The 23,526-nt window shown below is 40.0% G+C and overlaps 1 protein-coding gene across 4 annotated transcripts in view; it reads left to right on the forward strand.

The window, feature by feature from the left end:
• dcun1d1 (DCN1, defective in cullin neddylation 1, domain containing 1 (S. cerevisiae)) overlaps positions 1 to 12,372 on the forward strand; it is a 53,647-nt gene extending 41,275 nt beyond the window's left edge. For all 4 annotated transcript variants that reach the window (XM_078563960.1, XM_078563958.1, XM_078563961.1 and 1 more), the window contains 3 exons: positions 1,874 to 1,956; positions 9,582 to 9,678; positions 10,548 to 12,372. In XM_078563960.1, the coding sequence (XP_078420086.1) occupies positions 1,874 to 1,956; positions 9,582 to 9,678; positions 10,548 to 10,627 (260 nt within the window). In that variant the 3' untranslated portion in view covers positions 10,628 to 12,372. The remainder of the gene's footprint in view (positions 1 to 1,873; positions 1,957 to 9,581; positions 9,679 to 10,547) is intronic.
• Positions 12,373 to 23,526: the final 11,154 nt, after the last annotated feature.

A 23,526-nucleotide genomic window follows, 5' to 3' on the forward strand; every position in this document is an offset into this window, starting at 1 on the left:
TAGATCTAAAATGTTTCGTTTTGTGGGGTCAGACAGAATAGAGAAAAATGAAGTGCCCCCAAGTTTTCTCCTGGCAGTCTAGCAGAATGTGGAGTATGTCATTGTCTTTGTTTACCTACTCATGGAAGGTTCGCCAGGTCATGAGAAATCTGTCCTAATCTTTATGCACCTCTGAATTTGTGTTTCTATACTTGAAGCCTACTCTTTCAACAGAAAATTAATCTGCCTGTAAAATTAACATTTGTTAAGGTGATAATGAACGGAATAACCAACATTTAATGCAGTTTGTTTTTATAAACCCATCTTAGTGGTCTTGAGCATTAGTAATGTGATCGTTCTCTACTGATTTCCATATCAGCTCCATGATGTGGTCAAAGTAGTCTAGTCCTTTGATTGAAAGGGTAGAGCAGAGTCAAATAAATCTTCACTACTGGCATCAACAAAGATACTTGGAGAACATGGCCTCCTCAATTTGTGCAAATTTACTTGCAGAATTGAGAAACCTGGAAGTAAAAATAATTCATCTAACTTTGTAGACTTCAAAGCATTCTATCCAACTTGGTTCCCATTTTGTAAAGAACATTCTGAATGTTGGTTGTTTCATTACAAGTGTTACACTATTACTAACGAAAAAGCAAACAATTTCCATTAACTTGTGCAGTTGTTTCTAAAACATGATGGCATGATCTAGGTTTTTCAACCCAGGTCAGTTATTGGCAGATGGCAAAATCCCAGAAAAGAATTTAAGCTCATCCACAATTTTATACCAAATTTCATAATGTGAACAATTAAAAATATAGAAACAGCTGGAGATTTAACTCTGGACTGACAAAATCCAGTTCCTGGCATCTCAGTGTTGCAGTACAAAACAACCTGCATTTGGTGCTCAGGTCATGTAAGGATGACTATCATCTGAAGTGCCCTATTTGGGTTAGGCTATAGGCACAGTATTGGAGCAATTATAGAGGGAGCTGTATTCTGCAGCTAGCCTATATTGAACCTAACCTGAGAATGCTCTTTGGTGCAAAAGAAGGAAAATATGTTCATTGAAATCCCTCCTCTTAACCAAAAAAATTACATAAATAGGACCAGGAGTATGCAGTTATAAGCTGGAAAGCAAAATCAGGTGACTATTTTAATTACTCAGCAGTCGTTGATGCTTATAAATGGAACAACATTTGCATGTTGGCAGGAGTTGCGTACAAATGGAACTTAATGTACAATGGATCCAAAATCTCTCTCTACTAATATTAAAAATATTCCCCTACTGCCCATGAACGATTCAATTTTTAAAAATCCGTTCTGTGTCTGGCCACTTCCATTGATTTTAAGATGACTGACAGGCTGATACTTGGCTAATTTGCCCTTGCTCACCCCACTTGTCTGCTTTGGATGGGCATGTTGTGCAGTATTAGTAAGTATTAGATTATACTGAATTGTTCTTTATCTATCCTTTATAAGTAAAGCAGCATCTCCTTTTATGACATTGGGTTTAATGGGGCTATCAACTAGCGCACAATTCAACTGTAAATACATAGATTTAGTTTAAATATTTTGAGAACAGTAATACATCCAGCTATTGGGACTTAAAATGTTTAAGTACTTTTCTAAACTTCCTACAGGTGTATCTTTAGTGAGCTTAATCTCTGTAGACATTTCCTACTGATCAAGTGCTGAAACGGTGTTTTAAATTACTATTTTAATTAGTTTTTTTTATCACTTTTCCTCTAATTAAATAGTAGTTACAGCAGCCATGGAGGAAGATTTACATAAAGTTAATGTTTAAAAATTACTTGGTTACAACACCTGTAATGCTGCTCTCGAATGGATGTAGACGTTTACCTGAAGATGTACTTAATATTTTATTTTGCAGATTTAGAAATGGCAATTGCATACTGGAATTTAGTACTTGCTGGGCGATTCAAATTCTTAGATCTATGGAATAAGTTTTTATTGGTGAGTACAAGAATTAACATTTCCAATTAATCTAATTTATATTTTGTTTTCAGGGTTAGTGATTTCTATTAGGACAGCCCCTAAAGAAGTTAAACCTGCTCTATGCAATGCAGACACCAGGTTATGATCAGGACTTTACAGTCAAGGAGGTCATTTGGCTTTTGTGCCCGTGCTGGCTCTCGAAGAGCTATCCACTTATTCCATTCCCATTCTTTAAAATTTTTATTTTTCAAATATTTATCCACTTCCCTCTTATGGATTCTGCTTTCACCATGAATTCTGATGGGATATTTCCTGTCCTAAAAACCCTGTGCATATTTCTTCTAACCACTCCCTTTTCTTTGGACATGATCTTTCAGCTAGTGATACAATGACTAGTGAGAATAGTTTTTCTCGGTTAGCAAAATCTCTCATAATTTCAAAAGCCTTTTGTTAGAGCTTTTGTTAACCATCTTTGTTTTAAGGCAGAGGCCTAACTTCTCTCGTCTGTCCTCATAACCAAACCCTCTATCCTTGAGATCACCCTGCTCAATCTCTTCCGCACATCTCTATCTCCTTGATGTTCTCCTCAAAGGAAGGCGCCCAAAACACAACACCGTATTCTAATTGCACCTAACCAATTGTTATTGTAATTTTGGCATTACTTCCTGGTGTATATCCCTATTTAGAAATCTTAAGTTCCATTATGTACTTTTTAACCACTTCAACAACTGGCCCTTCCACTGTTAAAGATTTGTATATCTGAATTCCTGAATGGCCCTACTTTTCTAGTTTTGGTATTTTACCATCAAATCATATGACTTCTCTTTATTCTTCCACCTAAAATGTACTACCTCTCATTTCTCATTTAAATTTCCTGACCTTTATCTAGTCATCAAATCAACTAACTTATCCATGTCCTCCTGAAGACAGAATCATAGACTCTTGCATCACAGAAGGACACCATTTGGTCCATCGTACCTATGCCTGCTCTTTTAAAAGAGCTGCGCAATTTAGTCTTTTTCCCTTAACCCTAAAAATTAATTCTCTTAAGATAAATGTCTAATTGCCTTTTGAAAGTTCCTCTGGAACCTGATACCGCTGCACTTTCAAGATTATAACCCTCAAAATGAAATAATTTGTCCTCCTTTCCTTTCTAGTACTTTTGCCATTGTTTTAAACCTGTGGCTACTTGTTGCTGACCTACTTGTCTAGGGTGGTAATTTCTTCCTACTGACTTCATCAAATCTCTTTAATTTTGAATACATCTATTAGATTTCCCCTTAACCTTCCATGCTCTATGGAGAACAATTCCAGCTTCTCCAATCTCCTTACATAACTGAAATCTTCATTACTGATAAATCACCACATGCCATTCCCTAGCCACCAATTCTATCCCTCACCCTGGCTACTTTGAGGTTGACCCAGACTGTTGCAACCTTGCTGCTCTATCTGACCCCAAGAAAGGCTTCCAACCGTATTTGTGCCATCACTAAGGCTACCTGTTGCCACCTCTGTAACATCACCCAACTCGGACCCTGCTGAAACACTCATCAATGCTTTTGTTACTTCTAGACCTGATTATTCCAAGACACTGCTAGCCAGCCTACCAACATCCACTTAAACTTAAACTCATCCAAACTCAGAGCTAAAGGGAAGTAGAAATGTGATGGATTTTATACTGCTTAAGGGGTGGAGCAAATGGAGTAAAATAGAAGGTCAGGGATAAGTGGGGGCTCAGGAGAGATTGACAAAGTTGCCATGGACACAAGACAAAGGGAGTGTTAATGGTAGTGTTAAAGACTAAAGGTGCTGATAGTCATGGACCTCTGATCCACTCCTCCATCACCCCCAGCTCCTCAGCCCCTTTCCATGGCACCTTCCCACGCAATGGCAGAAGGTGCAACACCTGCCCCTTTAACTCCTCCCTCCTCAATGTCCAAGGTCTCAAACACTCCTTTCAGGCGAAGCAGCGCTTCACTTGCACCTCTTTCAATTTGGTCTGCTGTATTCACTGTTCCCAATGTGGCCTTTTCTACACTGGGGAGACTAAACGCAGACTGGGTGACCGCTTTGCAGAACACCTTTGCTCAGTCCGCAAGCATGACCCAGACCTTCCTGTCACATGCCTTTTCAATATCCCCATCTTGCTCTCAGTCCCACATGTCCATCCTTAGCCTGTTGCAATGTTCCAGTAAAGCCCAACGCAAACTGGAAGAACAGCATCTCATCTCCTGATTTGGCACTTTATAACTCGACAGCCTTCCAGACTTAACATTGAGTTCAGTAACTTCAGACCATGAATTCTCTCTTCCATTGTTACCCCTTTTTGAATCTAATTTTTAATTTATTACTTACTTTTATTTATTCATTTTAAAATTTCTTTTTAACCTGTTTTTTAATCTCTATTTTTTATCTCCCCTTTCCCCCCCACCCCGCCGCCATAGGGGCATCTGTCATGTGTTTCTGTGTTGTGATTTTACAAAGCACTGACCCTTGATCTGCCTGGATCTGCCTTGATAGCATTCTGCTATCTTACCTTTTTGTCACTATCAGCACCTAAATTTGTCCCTAATTAAGCACCAATTTTATCTGAAAATTCTCACCCTTGTTTTCAACTCTCTCCAAGGTCTCGTCCTCCCGATGTTTAACTTCCTCCAGCTTTACAGCCATCAGAGATATCTGCGCTCCTCCAATTCTGGCCTCTTGCACATCCCCAATTTTAATTACACTAACATTCTGGTTGTAAACTAGTGCACGTAAATAAAGTATAAAAGTTCCAAATTTGGCAAGGTTGGAATTCAATGCAGGGGAGGGGGAAAGAGATGATTTATGTCCACAGTACTTATGGTGATTCGTGTTAGCTTGAGTCAGCAAGTATTTTTTTAAAAATTGTTCGGTGTTTTAGTGTTTTCAAGTTAGTGTGTATTTAAAAAAAACTGAAGACAAGAAAAAGTATATATAGATATTTATATATAGTTTAGACTAAGATTTGACAGAGCAGGTTCTAAGTCTTGACTGCAGTATATGGGAGTTTGTGGACAGTGAAACTATCCCAAGTGAACACGTTGGCAGGAGATGTCTCCCGTCTCACATCTCTCAGGTTCAGATTCATGGAGCTGGAGAGTGAAGTGGAGACATCTGAGACAAAAGGGAGGGCAAGAATTATCTGGACAGTTTGCTTCAGACTTCAGTCACAACTTGTATAAAGTTGCAGGTTCAGAACCAGGTTGTTTTTTTTTTATTATTCGTATATGGGAGTGAGCCTTACTGGCAAGGTCAATATTTATTGCCCATTCCTAATTGATCTTCAGAAGGTGGTGGTGACCTGCTGCAGTCCTTGTGGTGTAAGTACACCCACAGTGGTGTTAGGAACGGAGTGTCAGGATTTTGAACCAGCGACAGTGAGGAGCGATGATATATTTCAAAGTCAGGACAGCATCTACTGCCCTTGCCTATGTGGTAGAGGTTATGGGTTTGAAAGGTGCTGTCCAAGAGTCTTGGCAAGTTGTTGCAGTGCATCTTATAGATGCTACACACTGCTGCCACTGTGTGCCAGCCATGGAGGGAACGAATGTTTAAGGTGGTAGATGGATGCTAATCAAGTGGATTGCTTTCAGAATATGGACTGCATATGAACATGCGAATTAGGAGCAGGAGAAAGTCACTCAGCCCCTCAACTCTGCTCTGCCATTCAATAAGATCATGGCTGATTTGATTGTAACCTCAACTCCACATTCCCGCCTACCTTTGATAATCTTTTACTCCCTTGCTTATCAAGAATCTATCTACCTCTGCCTTAAAAATATTCAAGGACTCAACTTCCATCGTCTTTTGAGGAAGAGAGTTCCAAAGACACTGAACCCCCAGAGAGAAAATTGCTCCTCATCTGTCTTAAATGGGCGACCCCTTATTTTTAAAATGACCCCTAGTTCTAGATGCTCCCACAAGAGGAAACATTCTTTCCACATCTACCCTGTCAAGGCCCCTCAGGATCTTGTATGTTTCCATCAAGTCACTTCTTACTATTCTAAACTCCAGTGGGTACAAGTCTAGCCTGTCCAACCATTCCTCATAAGGCAGCCCAGGTATTGGTTGATTCCAAACTGCTTCCAACGTGTTTGCATCCATCCTTAAGTAAGGAGACTAATACTGTACACAGTATTCCAGATGTGGTCTCACCAATGCCCTGTATAACTGAAGCATAACTTCTCTACTTTTGTATTCAATTCCTCTCGCAATAAATGATAACATTTTATTAGCTTTCCTAATTACTTACTGTACCTACATACTAACCTTTTGAGATTCATGCACTAGGACTATGGAACTTTAGAGCATGAGGCTGTCCAAAGTGGGTGGAGAAGAGGATGAGGAAAATGTAATATGGTAGTTGCAGGTGATTCATAGGATTCCTTGTAAGCAAGGTTGAGAATTTGATGTTGTGTAGTGCTAGCGGGGGGCATCTTGAACCACCTTGAAAGGATTTTGAAGAGGGTAGGGGAGGATCCAGTCATTGTGATTGATGTTGGGCCAGGACCTCAAAGGTTATAATCTCTGGATTATTACTTAAACTATGTGCAAATTGGTGTAGGGCTAAGCAGAGTACAGAGGTGAATACATTGCTGAAGGAGTGGTGTGGGGAAAGAAGGGTTCAATTTCATGGGTCTCTGGCACTAGTACTGGGAGAGGAAGGGGTTGGGATGGACTCCATCTGAACCAGAGTTGTGACAGAAAAGATAAAGAGAGTGGTCACCAGGATTTTAATTAGTGCATTGTGGGAAGGCTCCAGTGAGAATGATAATAGTTGGAAAACAAACTAAAGGGAAGAGAGTAGAGTAACAGTTAGAAATTGTGATTTAGGCACTACAGGTAAAAGGAAAACAATAAGTTGAAATGCAGAGAGATAGAGACCGGACACTTCTGTTAATGAGTAAATGCAACAAAGAATTAATGAGAGATGTTCAAAAAATAATTTACTGTGATACAGAACCAGATTATGCCCCTAAAGAGCAAGAGCTCCACTTGCCAAAGGAAATTACCAATGGACGACTAAAGAGGTAACAGACAACATAAAAAGTAAAAGCATGCGAAATGCAAAAAAAAAACATAGCCTGGCAAATGGGAAAGGTACAGAGAAAAGCCTATGAGAGAAAAAAAAGTGAGAGTTACAAAAATGGAATATGAAAAGAAACTCGCAAGGAATATCAATCAACGGGAAAAAGAGGCTGGCCAGGAGGAAACTGGGCTGCTGAAAACTGATAATGATATTATCAATGAAAATAAGAAAAAGGTGGACATATTGAATAATAACTTTTCCTCTATTGCAATACTGACACAAAGGTTGACATGCCAGAAACCCGAAGCAAACTAATATTGAATCAGGGACAGGGCTCACCAAAATTAACATGAGCAAAATAATAGTAATGAAGAAAATAATGGTACTAAAGAATGACAAATTCCCAAGACCAAATAGTTTCCATCCCAGGGTTTTAAAGAAAGTAGACAAATGCCCCAACTATAATCTTCCAAAGTTGTTTTGATGCAGGAACCATTCTTCAGATTGGAAAATTATATGTTACCCCAGTATTTAAGAAAGGAGGGGTGAGAAACCAGGGAATTATTAGCCAGTTAGCCTAACATCTGTTGTCAGGAAATGACTAAAGTCTATAATTAAGGATAGTGACTGAACACCTTGAAAATTTTCAGCTGATCAGGGAGAGAAAGAGACACCATGAACTTTTAGAAGGTAGGTCATATCTTAAAACCTGATACAGTATCACAGTATCTTTACTGTGCAGAAGGAGGCCATTCAGCATGTCGAACCTGCACTGGCTCTCTGAAAGCGCATTCCACCTATTCCCACTCCCCTGCCTTATCCCCGTAACCTTGCACATTCTGTCTTTTCAGGTAGCAATCTAATTCCCTTTTGAATACATCGATTGAACCTGCCTCCACTACCCTTTCAGAAAGTTTGTTCCAGACTCCAACCACCCTCTGGGTGAAAAAGATTTTCCTCGCATCTTATTTTGAAGAGATGTCTGGAGTAGTGGACAGGGCAATGTCTTAGGATGTTATGTTATTTATATGAACTTCCCAAAATAATTTGATAAAGTCCCTCAAGAAAGTATTAGCTAAAATTGAAACTCATGGAATTAAAGACAAATTATTTACCTGGTTAGGAAATTGACTAAGTGACAGGATTTAGAGAGTAGAGATATTGGACAAGAACTCTATTTGGCAGGAAGTGACTAGTGGTGTCCTACGAGGGTCTGTGTTGGGGTCTCAATTCTTCACCGTATTTGTTCAGAACTTACGACGGGATAGGAAGCCACATATCTAAATTTACCAACGATGCAAAGGCGGCATTGTGAACAGTGTAGATGGATATATAACATTACAAAGAGATACTGATAGATGAAGTGAATGGGCAAAACTGTGAAAAGTGGATTTCAATGTAGGTAAATGTGAGATTGTCCACTTTGGACGTAGAAGGAACAGAACCGGGTGCTTCCTAAATGGTGAAAAGCTAGAAACAGTGAAAATCCAAAGAGACTTGAGGATCCAGGCATATAGATCACTGAAATATCATGAACAGGTACAGAAAATAATCAAAAAGGCTAATGGAATACTGGAATTTAAATCTAGAAGACCAGAATACAAGGCGATAGAAATGACACTACAGCTCCACAAAGCCCTGTTTAGATCACAGCTGGACTACAGAGAGCAGTCCTGGACACCACACCTTAGAAAGGATATATTGGCCTTAGAGGCAGTGCACTGTAGATTTACCGGAATGATAGCTTGACACTTATGGGTTAAATTGCAGGAGAGATTAAACAAGCTGGGGTTGTATTCACTGAAATTTAGAAGGTTATGGGAAGGTTTGATCAAAGTTTTCAAGATATTAAAGGGAGCAAAGTAAATAGATACAAACTATTTTGCTGTTGGGGAGTCTAGAACTATGGGGCATAGTCTAAAAATTAGATCGAGACCTTTCAGATCTGAAATTAGGAAGCATTTCTAAACACAGAATGATAGAAGTTTGGAAAACTCTATTAATTGATGACAGATCAATCATTAATTTTAAACCTGAGATTCATAAGTTTTTATTAACCAAAAATATTGAGAGATATGGGGCAGGTCTATGGAGTTCGCTAGCAGATCAACCCCAGTCTAATTGATTGGTGGATCTGCCTTCCAATAAGTATGCTGACTACAGTGGGACCCAGTATAAGTTTTTGGCCACTTCATCCTCCATTCTCAGGCCAACAGAGAAAATCGTAAAACTCACTTTACTGAAAAGTCTGGAAAACACCAGTCAAGGCAAAGGTTCGAGTCCTGGTTGAGACAGACATTCCAGCAATATCTACTGAAGATGCTCTATTCACTTAATGCATTATAACTTTCTCTGTAAAATTCTTAGTTGATTTGTGGTAAATATAACAGACCTCCTTTACTTTGAACTTTTAGATTTTTAGCGTTTACTTCAGGTCGATGTTGGATTGCAGTAGGTTGTGAACATGACATAAATTGCAGAAACAGATTTTTAGTTTTGTGCAGCTTAGATTACTTTACTGTTTCTCCGTACTTTCAAGCCACAATTTATGGTTTTGATGTCTAAAGAATTGGTGCATATTTATGTTTAGGAACATCATAAAAGATCAATACCTAAAGACACCTGGAACCTCCTGTTAGACTTCAGCTGTATGATTGCTGATGACATGTCCAATTATGATGAAGAAGGTATGCTATCTAAAATAATTGTCAAAAGATTATTCTGTAGCTGCTTTAGCTTACATGATTATTATTTACCCAGTGCTGAACTGTTTAGATAATTACTTTGGAACCATTCACTAAGATTTTCACTTTGTAATTTAGTAGTGTGAGTTACTTGCAAAGTAAATTTATGCTTTGCCAAACATTACTGTGAATTCTATGATTTTAATTATCAAAGGGAGTCAGTTTAAATGAGGTAGATAGGCTAGTAAATGTGTCAGAAAAATGTAGGTCACAACAAATCAGTTTGTTGTTCAGTAGTTTAATTTGTCAGCAAAAGCTGCCAAGATCGCATCAGTTACTATAGGGATGTTAAAGATGAGTGTGACATTAGATTCGGGGTTGAATACTGGCCATTACCTCTGGCCCGAGTTTGAATCCAGCTAGACTTGATTGGTTGACCGCAACATTACACCTCAAATTCAGGAAAGTGTATCTGGGTAACCCGGATTTAGCCTTGCTAGGGATGAGCCAAACAGACTCGTCCTGAATTTGTTACAAAATTGGCATTCACTTAAAAAAACCACAGAAATGTTACATTTGTACAAAAATGGAGGACTACTCACTTGAGGCAAAGTTGAGGTGCAACATGTAAAGTTGTACCCTGCATCTAACCCTTGCAATACCTGATTTGGGAGCACTTTCTCTTAAGTGATGGTAGAAGTTCAGTTTTCCAGTTGTACTCATCTCCTGGCAAACATAAGATTTACTGAACAAAAGCTGACAGTTTGTACGTAGTAATAGTTTAAATTATTTAATAATCTTAAATGAAATAAAAATGCTTTTTAGAGGGATTAAAAAAAAATTTACATGCGCAACTTTCTGATGTGTTTCAGGAGCATGGCCGGTGCTTATTGATGACTTTGTGGAATTTGCACGACCACAAATCACTGGGACAAAAAGTACAACAGTGTAGCATTGGGAAGCCTTGTCGCAAAATGTACATGATGTGTACAGAATGAAAAATACAGCAAATAATGCACAGTCATTTCACAATTAGTTAATAAAATGCAGATCAATGGATTGAAGTGAAGATCAATCCTTTTATTCTATCCAGAGGGTTGTTAACACCAAAAAGGACTTTTCTTCAATCATATCGTATTCATTTAATGGTGGTTTGGGCTTCTGTCTTAGTCAGGACCTCTTTATGTAATTTCATCAACACTGAGTGTGAGTTCCGTCTGTATATTCTTTGGAATCCTGTTTGGAGGACTTTTCTGAAAGGATAATTTTATAGTGCTTTTCGACATCAAGCACATTGCTGCCTTCAGTTAGGAGCTGAACAGCATTCTCGGACACCGGAAATCTGTGTTTGAAATGGAAACCTCGATTTGATCTTAGTACTTTTTAAATTATGTAAACAGGCAGTTAGACCATCACAGAATCTTACTTTAGCTAATAATACTTCAGCTATTTCTTGTTCTATGGCAGATTACTTGTCATAAAGTCTTACTTTTCTATGAAGACTGGATCATACCATGCCTATGCACGAAATTTGGTTCCGCTCCATAACGAAAGTGGCATTAGAATGGTGAAATCCTACAAATGAGATCTGTGGTACTTACTGTTTGTTTTTCTGTTTGACAAGAATGAAGTTTCCCCACCCAACCACCATCTGATATTAGCATATTGCTAAACATATTTAGGTCGGGTATAATACAAGAGGCACCTTGTCACCATTCTGATACTGGATTTTGCATCTTGGCCTTGGATATTTGCAATATGTAGTGCCCTGGATGGTATTTCAGATTTCCTTTACAACTGCAGTATTATTATTAAAATTAGGTTTTGTGCTGTTGACTAAGAGAAACTGAAATTCTTCCACTTTTTCAACTTGGGCAGGCCATGCTTAACATAAAGAAAACAGTACAGACCTTCCTTTTTTATATCCAAGGAAATTCATGGGAAGTTGACTAGAAATACCTTCGTCTTTTCATTGGTGTTTGTAGTCATTCAATTATTTGAGTTTAAAATGGTCTGTGCTTTAAAGAAAGTACTAAAGGCAAATATTTTATACCTGTTTTGATCCTGCAACCCAGCTCATAATTCACTTGTATGAAAAGTGGGATGTTTAAATTGACTTGGCAACTATCATTGATATTTGGGGGGTGGATTGGGGTCGGGGAGGGGGGGACAGAGAGAAGAATTGAAAATTTCTGTTTGTGTGAGATGGATATTGATGCTTGTACGCTTAGCATAGTTTTACCAGTAGTTTCCTCATAACTTTCACATAGGTTGCCATGTCTGTTTATCATTCCCTCTATACATATGAATGGTTGTAAAGTAGAGGATAATGAAATGTTTCAAAAACTAATTTCTCAGGTCAGTGTTCCATGCAGGTTTAAGATGAGCCTTTTTATTAACTAGACACTCAAGTTTAAAATATGTGGAATAATCATTTAAATAGTAATCGAAATCTGATTCTTACTGTAAATGACTCCCATGTTGGTCTAATGATGCATTATTCAGGTAAAAGCTTAGAGCTGGAAGAGACTATAGCCATTGGGATGTTTTATTTTTTATTACATATCCTTGATCTGGATTTCATACTTGGGTTTTCAATGCAAACAACCTGTATCTTATGCCCTGTGCTAATCTCAAATGCATTTTAAAATTGTTTAATAAACTTTAATTTATAGGTGTTCTGATGTTACACTGCCATCTAATGCAGTTGACTTTCAATCAGTTTTCACTCACCTGTGCTTTGAATCCTGAAATTGTGTTACAGGCTCTTTTCATTTATTTGTGACATGCAGCCAATGCAGAGACATCTCAATTAGGTTCCACAGTTTGTTACATGCCCAAATAAGTTTTTGACTTCAGCCATTTTGTTAATCCAAGTGAAACTTGTCAGTCAATATTGATGACTAAAATACACCTAAAGAGTAAAGCAAGCCTGTTCATCTTGCTTAGAATACTGGAAAACTAAATGTGGCTCTTATTTGAGCAGCATACTTTTTTCCCCAAAAGTTAACGGCCCAATATTTTGAGCTTTACCACTGTTTTGAAACTGAACTGTTTCTTCGTCAGTTAAAATGCATTACTTCAACTCAATACTGATAGGTAATTCAAAAAGTTTCAATAAGGTTCTGGTTTACTTTTTATTCCACTATATCATAACAATTCAAAGACATTTAAGTGATCAAAGAAGGTTGACCATTTTAGAAGATCTATTTTCTCGTTTTAATTTGGAAATTATACTTTCAGTAGTTTTCTTTTGAAGATGCATGGTACATTTTAAAGTGCAGTTCTACTGTTTATATTTTGGTGACACTAAGTTTTCAGATGGAGTCGACCCTAATTATAATAAGTACATGAAATATGGAAAATACAGCTTTATTGTGCAGATTTTCTCTAATTTGCAGCTTATACTGTGCAAACGTGATGTACTTGAGTACTGTATGAACCATGGAGTCAGTTAGAACTCCACTGTCATTTGCACATGAGATTAGAAGATTCCTAAGAAAAGAAGGCTTAGCTGTTAAAATGAGGTTATATAGACAATGTAAGCTAAGGAAATTTTGAAGCTAAGGTTAAGCAATGATTTTTGGTTATGGCTTGAATTTAGGTACTTCTGATGCCAATATAGACTTTTAAATCAAGATATTAAAGATGAATCACTTTTTAAAGTGGTAGATTTTGATTTGTTGCTCACCAGTGCAATCTACTTGCCTGCTTCTTCCAGCGTGCGCTTCTTTGAATCTGGAGAAATTCAGTTTACTGGTATAGTGAACAATTTACATACAATGCATAAAATATGCAAGATCTCATAATGCACAGATCTTTCTTTTTGTGTACTGAGCAGAGCTGGTGATGGACCTTATCAGGTCTGTAATGTCTGCACATTATTTCCATTGTCCTTTCATTTTCATTTTGAGGTTTCTTTCCCTTGTTTTTATAAGATCACAACTGCAGTGATGGATTTCTCCCTCACAAAGTCATTTAGTAACCAAGATTCTAATGAGAATGTTCTTCAGTTGGACATGCAAACTGTTATGGATCTCGAGTACTTTTGTGAGTCTGTACTCTCATCTGGAACCTCCTACGATGATGAAAGCTGCACCTCTCTTGAGTAACCAACTGTATGAAAGAGAAATATAACCTTGCTAATTTTTTAAAGTTTATGTAAACTTGAAAACAAAGCAACATGTACAGACAGGAGCAAGCAGGATGGCGAATTGTTGGTGAGTAACTAATCGTGGAATTTTAAACAGGATTTAAGTTCCACCTTCAGGGTGAGGTGGCTGTCTTAAAACTTAATTCAGTGCTATCCATATGAATGCCCTGAACATTGCTTCACTACATCTTTGGATTATTCTCCAGCTTTCAACCCTGATGGAAACTTTTTGTTGAATGTTCTCACTTGCCCCTGTGGGAGACTTATCTGTGTGCTGGATTGGTGGGAATGTATTTCAAGTGAATGAGAAAGGTACTTGTACATACATACATTCGTGCACGCCAGGCCTTGTTTGATGTAGAAAATGCACTTCTTTTTTTTTGGTGTGTTCTATGAAAACATCAAAATATTTGGGTTTGATCCTTGGAACCATTGGATAGACTATTTTTTAATTAACTGCAGCATAACTGTTCATTTTTAATTAATTGGTGATCTTGGGAAGTCTGATGTCCAACTAGTTAACTTTGTATTTCTATTTGCTTTACCTGCCATTTAGTTCTTCCATGCCACAGCAATTCCTAACTGAGGGTAGGCAGAGGACCTACCTCCAGAGCTTTTGTCAGTTTTTAAACTTGCCATTAGTTTGTTAACTCAGTCTAACAGGTTTTCCTTTCCCATGAAGAAACACTTTCCTTCAATTTGGCACCCATGCCCAACATACCGACTACATTTATGAATCTGAGCTCTCATCTTGTCACTCTACTCCAACTTGCTGTGTTCCCAGTGATGCTCATTAAACTGGGAATTTGGTCATGCAGATTAGTACTGTTTCTGTATTCATGAACAATGCTGGTGTAGCTTACTATTGCACTGAGCTATTCATAGTGATTTCACATTGCACCAAAACTGTTCTGTGGCACAGATTTTGTACAAATCTGACACAAACTTTGGATGACCCTTCCAAAAGCTTGAACCTTATTATGTTTTGTACTGCAGTGTTAAGCATTTTTGTCTGCACATTTTTTCTGTACATTTAAACAAAAGTGTGATTGCTGTTATGGCGTGATGCACAGTTTAATATCAAAGCTGACTAAAGTAATAAAACTACCATAGAACTAGTTATTTAAGATGCTTAGTCACTTGAAAGGATGAGTGGTTTCTTTAAAATTGCTATTGGATCATAACACTTTAAGGAATGTTAATCAAATGAGAAAAATTGAGGGAGGGAGTGGAACATTAAAAAAAAATATCCTTTTATCATAAATTTGCATTCTCCTGTTAAAATTTGCTTTATGAATGTTCAAACTTCCTTTATACAGCTACATAAACATATAAAGTGGAGATCTAATTTGAAAGGAAAAGATAGACACGTGTCTCTATTGACCCCTTACAGAATCGTCTGCAATTTTTATGTAGTGTGCCAAAACCATTGTCTTTCGTTGCTTGGCATAGAATAAACCAACATGGTTCGGTGTACTTTTGTCCTATTTGGCCACATCCTTGAATATGACTTGATAAGGGTCCATCTGTTCCTTTTGTGGTATTTTAAGGATATTAGAGAATTGAACATTTGTTCATACTGAGCAATTGTTAACTGTGAAGTCTTCATCCTTGGGTATGGGACAGGGAAACAGTATTGTAATTCAGGCCTAATATAGTGCTTTGTACGTATTGCAATTCTGTACACTTGTAGGTAGTACATTTTAGAGTATTGAAAGCTTGTTTAGGAAGAGCTTGTTTAAATGGATGTCTTGTAAATTATGTAAAATTTTTATCTCATTATGGGCAAATGTATTGTAAATTGACACATAAGATGAAAATCTACAGGGTCCACTGAGAAATGCCAATAAAAGGGTTGTAAAAAAAAAAAATCAATTTATAAGCATCTCATTGCCTGTTTGTTAAACAGTGAACAAATCAAGAAACATGTGCTGAAAATTGAGGTTGTAATAAATGCTGTGGATCAGAAGTCAGATGCTTGAGTTAAATATCCAAAATAAATGTGTGGGTAACTGCCTTTTTTCAAGATCACAAGTGTTGATTTTTCTCTCCTCACTAATTGCTTCCCCATTTCTTCATGTGTACATTTTCTTCCCCTCTTTTTGTCAGTCTTGGGTACAGTTTTTTTAAAAATCAGTTATATTTTCCTCATTCAGAATTTTTAGGAACAGGAAAAATTTAAGCTCAATAACCCTGCCCCCTTTTTTTAAACCAATCTCGTCCACAGACCTTGCCATAACCCTCAACACCTCAACAAATTTATTGTTTCTTTCTTGAACACTGCACTTAATGACTTTTTTAGTAACTCATTTCAGGTTGCTCTGTTACCCTTGATGTAAACTAGTCCTGTTGACCTGCCTTGTTGCCCGAATATTTGAATTGTTAATTTATGACCCGTAACACTAGCACACTTCAGTGTGGCACAACGAGCAATTTGCCCAAAGCAATTTAGTTTGTTTTCTCTGTAATCTTGAAAACTTCAATTAAGTCACCTTAAAGTTTCTTCCAAAGAAAGCAAGTTCGATGTTAACCTTCCACCACAGCTTAAATTCCTGATTTATTATTTTGCCTCTATCCTCTCAAAGGCGATAATAACCTTCCTATAAATGGTTGATTAGGCTGCAGAAGGCGATCTCACTAAAACTTAGACTGTGGTAAAACATTTATATTCATTTAGCTAATGAAACATCCAACACCAAATTTGCCTTTTTTTAACTGTAGCTGTTGTTTTCACAAATATCTACTGTAGCCCAAAAATCTCTTTAGAAGCACTGTACCATTTAACACACTTGTTCTTTTGCTCCCATAATAATCATTTTACATGTACCGGCATTGTCCACTATAATCACTGGAATATTTTAATTCAAAAACAAACTGCTAATTGTAATTTTTAAAATTCATTCGTGGGGTGTGGCTAGGCTGGTATTTATTGTCCATCCATAATTTCCCTTGAGAAGGTGATGGTGAGCTGCCTTCTTGAACTGCTGCAGTCCATGTGTTGTAAGAACACCCGCAGTACTGTTAGGAAGGGAGTTCCAGATTTTGACCCGGCAACAGTGAAGAAACAACAATATATTTCCAAGTCAGGATGTTGTGTGGCTTGAATGGGAACTTCCAGGTGGTGGTATTCCCATGCATCTGCTGCTTGTCACAAGACTATGATCCTTTATTTTTTGAAAATATTACTTTTCAACTTTTAAGTGACTGGAAATTTTGCAATTTAGACTGAGGCGAAGCAAACTGCTTAAAAATGCAAGGTCGCGTTCTAAAGTGAAGGTGAGAAACAAACAAATCACCCTCAGGGGAGTGTGAAGAGAGAGACATTTCCTGCAATCCAGACACCCATTGAAACTCGTAACTGCAAATTATTGGATATTTAAACAATGGCTGCCACAGACAGACATCACCAAAAACCTCTTGAGAAAGCACAATGGGTGAAGTATTTCAAGGCAAGACTGCCTGGCCACTAGTGACACAGGTGGTAGCAGAGGAAACAAGCTGAAGGCTTCTCTCTCTCCCTTTCTTTCTTTCTCTCCCCCTTATTCTCCCCCTTGTTCTGTTGTTGGAGCGCATTCATTCAGATAAGTGGAGAGTAGTCCATCACATCCCTGACTTGTGCCCTGTAGATGGTGGACAGACTTTGGGGAGTCAGGAGGTTAGTTACTTGCTGCAGGATTCCTAGCCTCTGACCTGCTCTTGTAGCCACAGTATTTATATGGCTAGTCCAGTTCAGTTTCTGGTCAATGGTAACCCCCGAGATGTTGATAGTGGGGGATTCAGCAATGGTAATGCCATTGATTGTCAAGGGGAAATAGTTAGATTCACTCATGTTGGAAATGGTCATTGCCTGACATTTGTGTGGCACAAATGTTACTTGCCACTTGCCAGCCCAAGCCTGGATATTGTCCAGGTCTTGCTGTTTGTGGACATGGACAGCTTCAGTATCTCAGTTTTCGCGAATAGTGCTGAACATTGTGCAATCATCAGTGAACATCCCCACTACCGACCTTATAATGGAAGGGAGGTCATTGGTGAAGCGGCTGAAGATGATTGGGCCTAGGACACTACTCTGAGGAACTCCTGAAGTGATGCCCTGGAGCTGAGATGACTGACCTCCAACAACCAGAACCATCTTCCTTTGTGCCAGGTATGACTCCAACCAACGGAAAGTCTTCCCATGATTCCCATTGACTCCAGTTTTGCTAGGGCTCCTTGATGCCACATTTGGTCAAATGCTGCCTTGATGTCAAGGGCAGTCATCACCTCTGCAGTTCAGCTCTTTTGGCCATGTTTGAACCAAGGCTGTAATGAGGTCAGGAGCTGAGTGACCCTGGCGGAACCTAAACTGAGTGTCAGCTTATTGCTAAGCAAGTGTTGTTTGATAGCACTGTTGGTGACCCCTTCTATCACTTTACTGATGATCAAGAGTAGATTGGTGGGGCAGTAATTTGTCAAGTTGGATCTGTCCTGCTTTTTGTGTACAGGACATACCTGGGCAGTTTTTCAAATTGCTAGGTAGATGCCAGTATTGTAGCTATACTGGAACAGCTTAGATAGGGGCATGACAAGTTCTGGAGCACAAGTCTTCAGTACCATTGCCGCAATATTGACAGGTCACATAGCCTTTGCAGTATCCAGTGGCTTCAGCCATTTCTTGATATCTAGTGGAGTGAATCAAATTGGCTGAAGACTGGCATCTGTGATGCTGGGGACCTCTGGAGGAAGCTACGATGGATCATCCACTTGGCACTTCTAGCTGAAGATTGTTGTGAATGCTTCAGCCTTATCTTTTGCATTGAAGTGCTGGGCTCCCCCATCAATGAGGATGGGAATGTTTGTGCAGCCTCCTCCTCCAGTGAGTTGTTTAGCTGTCCACCACCATTCACAACTGGATGTGGCAGGACTGCAGAACCTTAGATCTGATCTGTTGGTTTTGGAATCATTGTGGATTTGTCTAGTTTCATTCCTTTTAGACTTTGTAGAGGTTTGATAAAACTGAGTGGTTTGCTAGGCCATTTCAGAGAGCATTTATGAATCAACCACATTGCTGTGGGTCCAGAAACAGGTAGTCTAGAGCAGGGAAAGACGGCAGATTTCTTTCACTACCCTAAAGGGCATTAGTGAACCAGCTGGGTTGTTACAGTTATTGACAATGGTTTCATTAGACTAGCTTTCAATTCTGTATTTATTAATTGAATTTAAATTCCATCAGCTGCCGTGGTGGGATTTGCACCTGTGTCCCAGAGCATAGCCTGGGCCTCTGGATTACTAGTCCAATGACATTCCCACTACGCCACCACCTCCCGTCCCCTCCCCTTAATACAGTCAATATTAATGGTAATTTTATCCAATTATTAAATTGTATTCTTAAATTCATTCTTCCTCCAATATTTCCTTCACTGCATGTCACAGCCATTTCTTGGTTCTGCAATATGGGATGTAGCTTATGCTTTGCTCCCAACTGACAATCTGGGCACAAATTGCGCTGGTTTCCTGAAATGAAGTTGTGGCTCAAGTTTCTGCCCAAAGTAATTTGCATAACCATGTATAATCATCCATAAATCAATGTAATAGATTGTAAATATTTTTCATTGAATTAAAAATATGTTTGCCTGATAACCAACATTATTAATAGAGCTGAAGGTGGGTTTATCACAAGAGCTTTTTTTAAACTAAGTGCCTAATCCACTTATCGGTAGCCTGTTTTTAAATTGCTGTAATTGATCCGAAAAATTTACACTTTACTAGTTTGGTGTATGCTCATCATTTTGCTGTTGCAGTGAGACCAGTTTTGTGGACAGGGCCAGCATTTGAACCAGCATTAAAGATTGTGGAAACTTGATATGTGATTAATGTAACATACATTTAAAATTTGTTGATCATCTACACTGGTTTGGTCAACTTCAGATGAATTGCACCAATGACTTCTCTGCCTGGGACAATCCTGGATGGAGCTTTTCTCTTGGTTCACAACCACCACAAACCCTCCCTCCCTCCTCCGCCCCTCTTTCCCCCCTCCCCCACCCTTATATTAAGGCCTCAGGAATATAATTTGGAAGTTTGGTGATCAGCTTCTATGTGTACACTTGTGTTTCCAGTGATACAAAGCCAATTAGTGCCCTTTGCATTTGCCTGAGCCAAATTTGCTCAGCCTCTCATCATAGGACAACCCTTTCATCCCAGGAACAAGTCTAATGAACCTTTCCTATATCACCTCCAATGCAAGTATATCCTTCTTTAAATATGGAGACCAAGATTGCACACACTGTGCCAGGTACGGTCTCACTAAAGCTCTATACAATTGTAGCAAGACTTCTTCCAACCTTCCTAATTGCTTGCTGTACCCACATGCTAACTTTGTGTTCCTTGTGTGAATACATCCAAGTCTCTCTGAACATCAACATTTACAAGCTTCATGCCTTTTAAAAAATATTCTGCTTTTCTATTCTTATTTTCAAAGTGAATAACCTCACACTGTCCCGCATTATACTCCATCTGCCACCTTATTGCTCACTCAGTTAACCTGTCTATAATTTCTCTGCAGCCTCTTTGAGTCCTCCTGACAGCTTACATTCCCACCTAACATTGTATCAGCAGCAAACTTGGATACATTACTCATTAATATAGATTGTAAATAACTCTGGCCCCAGCACTGATCCTTATGGCATTCCACCCCGCCAACTTAAATGCCCCACTTCTCCCTACTCTCTTTCTGTTTGTTACCCAATTCTCCACATGCACTAATATATTACTCTCATCTCCATGAGCCCTTATTTTGCATATTAACCTTTTGTGTGGCAACTTACCGAATGACTTTTGGAAATTCAAGTTTACTACATCTAATGGTTCCCCTTTATTTATCCTACTAGTTCCATTCTTACTATATCATGGATCACCATAGCTATCTTTCTTGCAGTCATAACTATCCTGTCCCCGATCACTGCCAACTCCATTTAACCTGAGGGTACATCCTGGAACAGTGTCCACAAATAACTCTCCTCTTCCCTGTTGTCCTGTAACGTCTGCAGCTTGGACTCCAGCTCAACAACTCTGAGCTGAAGTTGCTCGAGCTTCAGGCACTCACCTAGGATATGGCTGTCCAGGATCCCCAAACCGCCATATGTTGCAGTTATGGCACAGCCGCAGCTGCCCTGCCATGGCTATCTAAACACATTTATTTGATTAGTTACTAATTTCGTAAAGCGAGAACAAGTACTTATAGGCCAGGATTTTCCCCTCAGTGATTTGGGGGCAGACCCCGCTTGCCGAGGGGAAAATGACACGGGATGACATCGGGAGGAACCCCGACGTCATCCCGGTCCCTTTAAATTTTTAGGAAGGTGGGCGGACAGCGAAATCAGCTGTTCACCCGCCGACCTGTCAATGGCCAATTGAGGCCATTGACAGGCTAGTTAAGATAATTAAAGACCTGCCCGGCCAAGCTTCAGGCTGGTGGGCAGGCCAGGAGCCCCAGCGGGCTCTAGATTATTCATGAAACTTCATCCACTGGCAGGATAAAGTTTCATGTCCGTTTTTTAAAAATTTAATAAACTTTGTGTTTCTTATTAACATGTCCCATCTCGTGTGACATTGTCACATGAGGGGGACATGTTAATTTTAATATTTCTCTATTTTTTGACTTTTCTTATCTGTCAGTAAACTTCCTGAGACAGGACTTTGCCTCAGGGAGCAGTGCGCACTTTCCCGCACATGTATGAAAGAGCGCACTTTGACAGATGAGGATTCCCTCCACCCCCCGCACAGGAAGGCCACTGGGTGGGCCTGCCCACCATCCAAGGGCAAAATTCTGCCCATAATGTTAGTTTCCTAGCTTTGAGACAGAGGAAAAACATTCATTGCAGATAAAACAAAACAGAAAATGGAAGACAGCATCTCCTTCCCCCTCTGGACTGAATTCCCACATGCACCAAATTCCTGACTAGCACAGTACGAAGTACTCTGTCTCCTGATTACTCTGTGCTTCACACTCTCTGTGGTAATAAACACAATCTACTTATATGGAAAGTGTATGACTCATCCAAATAACAAGGCTGCTAAATTAGCTTCCTGCTACTGCCGTAGAGAGTTTGATAACTAGATATCTTAATTAGTTTGCTGTTGATTTTGCTGTTTAAAGATCCAAGTCAAATTCCAAACTGAATTACAGCTTGAGAAACACTGACCAGAGGTCCCATTTACAGCACTCTGATCAGGCACTCTGTTCTCCGATTACTGTGGCTGGGTTTTTCTGTGCCCGTTCGGTGGCGTGAGCAGACAACATGGCGAGAAGGCCAAAAATCTGTTTCACAACGTTGTGAAATCCGTTTACAATTATCCGCCCAGTCAGTTGATGGCAGGCCGCATTTCCTGCCATCAGAAGTGGGGAACCTCATTGTAATACATTAGCATATCCCCCACTCGCCAGATCGTCCACCCACATCGGCGGGAAAACACGCTGGTGCAGAACACATCTTGACAAGTGTATCGTGCAGAAGTCGGGACTTACCTGCCACAGTTTTACTCATATCGCGGATGTTTGAGGAACAGAAGCTGCTGGAGCCTGACACCAATGGGATCCTGGAAGAGCGTCATGCTGGGTGGAGTCTCATGGACATGGCTCTGCTGCAAAGCAGCTTATGGAAGTTGGAAAGTCACCGTTGATGCTCACAACGGATGATGGTTGAGGGGGTGGGAAGAGGAAGGTCTAGGGTCGACTGTGAGAGGAAGAGGGTACACGGTGGGGGTGGGGCGTCCGGATGGGGGAAGGGGTTCTGCTGATAAAGGGGTCCAGAGTGGGGGAATGCCCAGGTGAATGTGCAAGGGAGGGCTCTGATGGGTCCATGACTGCCTGGGGAGTGAACTGAGGGTGGGCGTGGTATGAGGGAATGGTGAGAATGACCGAGGGCAGAGTGAGGCGGTATGGTGGGAGGGCGAGGGTTCGACGACAGCGGTAGAAGGGATGGTGAGGGTGGTTGGTGGGACTCGGAGGCAAACACAGACCCTGGGGTGGTTAATGTAGATGGAGGTAGGATTTTCTGGAAGTAAGGGACTGTGCACTTTCACCTGGATGTCCCTGAAGGAAAAGGGTTGCAGCTGGTAGATCACGGAGGGGAGGTGGAAGGTGATGCCAGGGGGATCAACTGGGGAAAGGAAATGGATGTGTGGGGGAGGTAAAAAGATGGGGAGTGCAGGAAAAACAGAATCCAGACGATGCTGTCCAAATCGAAAGTGAAACGAGAGTCATGCTGGGTGAGGGCAGGTGCTGCATGGGGGGGTGATAATTGGGTGGGCAGAGACTGAGGTCGGCTCAGATGGACAACTGAGAGAGAGCCCCAGCAGGCAGTACTCAGAATGCTCAGGACATTGAGGTGAATGTGACACGGGAAGAATCCATGTGGGTGGGAGAGTGCTTGCATGAGGCTCCAAAAGGCCCTGCCACACACACACTGGCTGGCTGCTCCCTCTGCAGTGACAGAGGATGAGGTTGAGGGGCTCACAGGCAAAAGGGACTTGGAGGGAGAGGGCAGCCTCTCAGGTTCTTGAGTGAATGACCTGGGGTTCCTCCTCTCTACCAGTGCCCAGGGGCCCCGGCCTGACTCCTTCAGGCGAAGGAGCACCTGGAGGGACATCGAGGTGCCCCGTTTCCTTCTCATGTTGCCATTGCAGGAACTCATCTATGGCTACCGCGATGGAGTGCA

The sequence above is a fragment of the Cetorhinus maximus genome, chromosome 19 (genome assembly GCF_964194155.1).
Source record: "Cetorhinus maximus chromosome 19, sCetMax3.hap1.1, whole genome shotgun sequence".
Classification (NCBI taxonomy): Eukaryota; Metazoa; Chordata; class Chondrichthyes; order Lamniformes; family Cetorhinidae; genus Cetorhinus; species Cetorhinus maximus.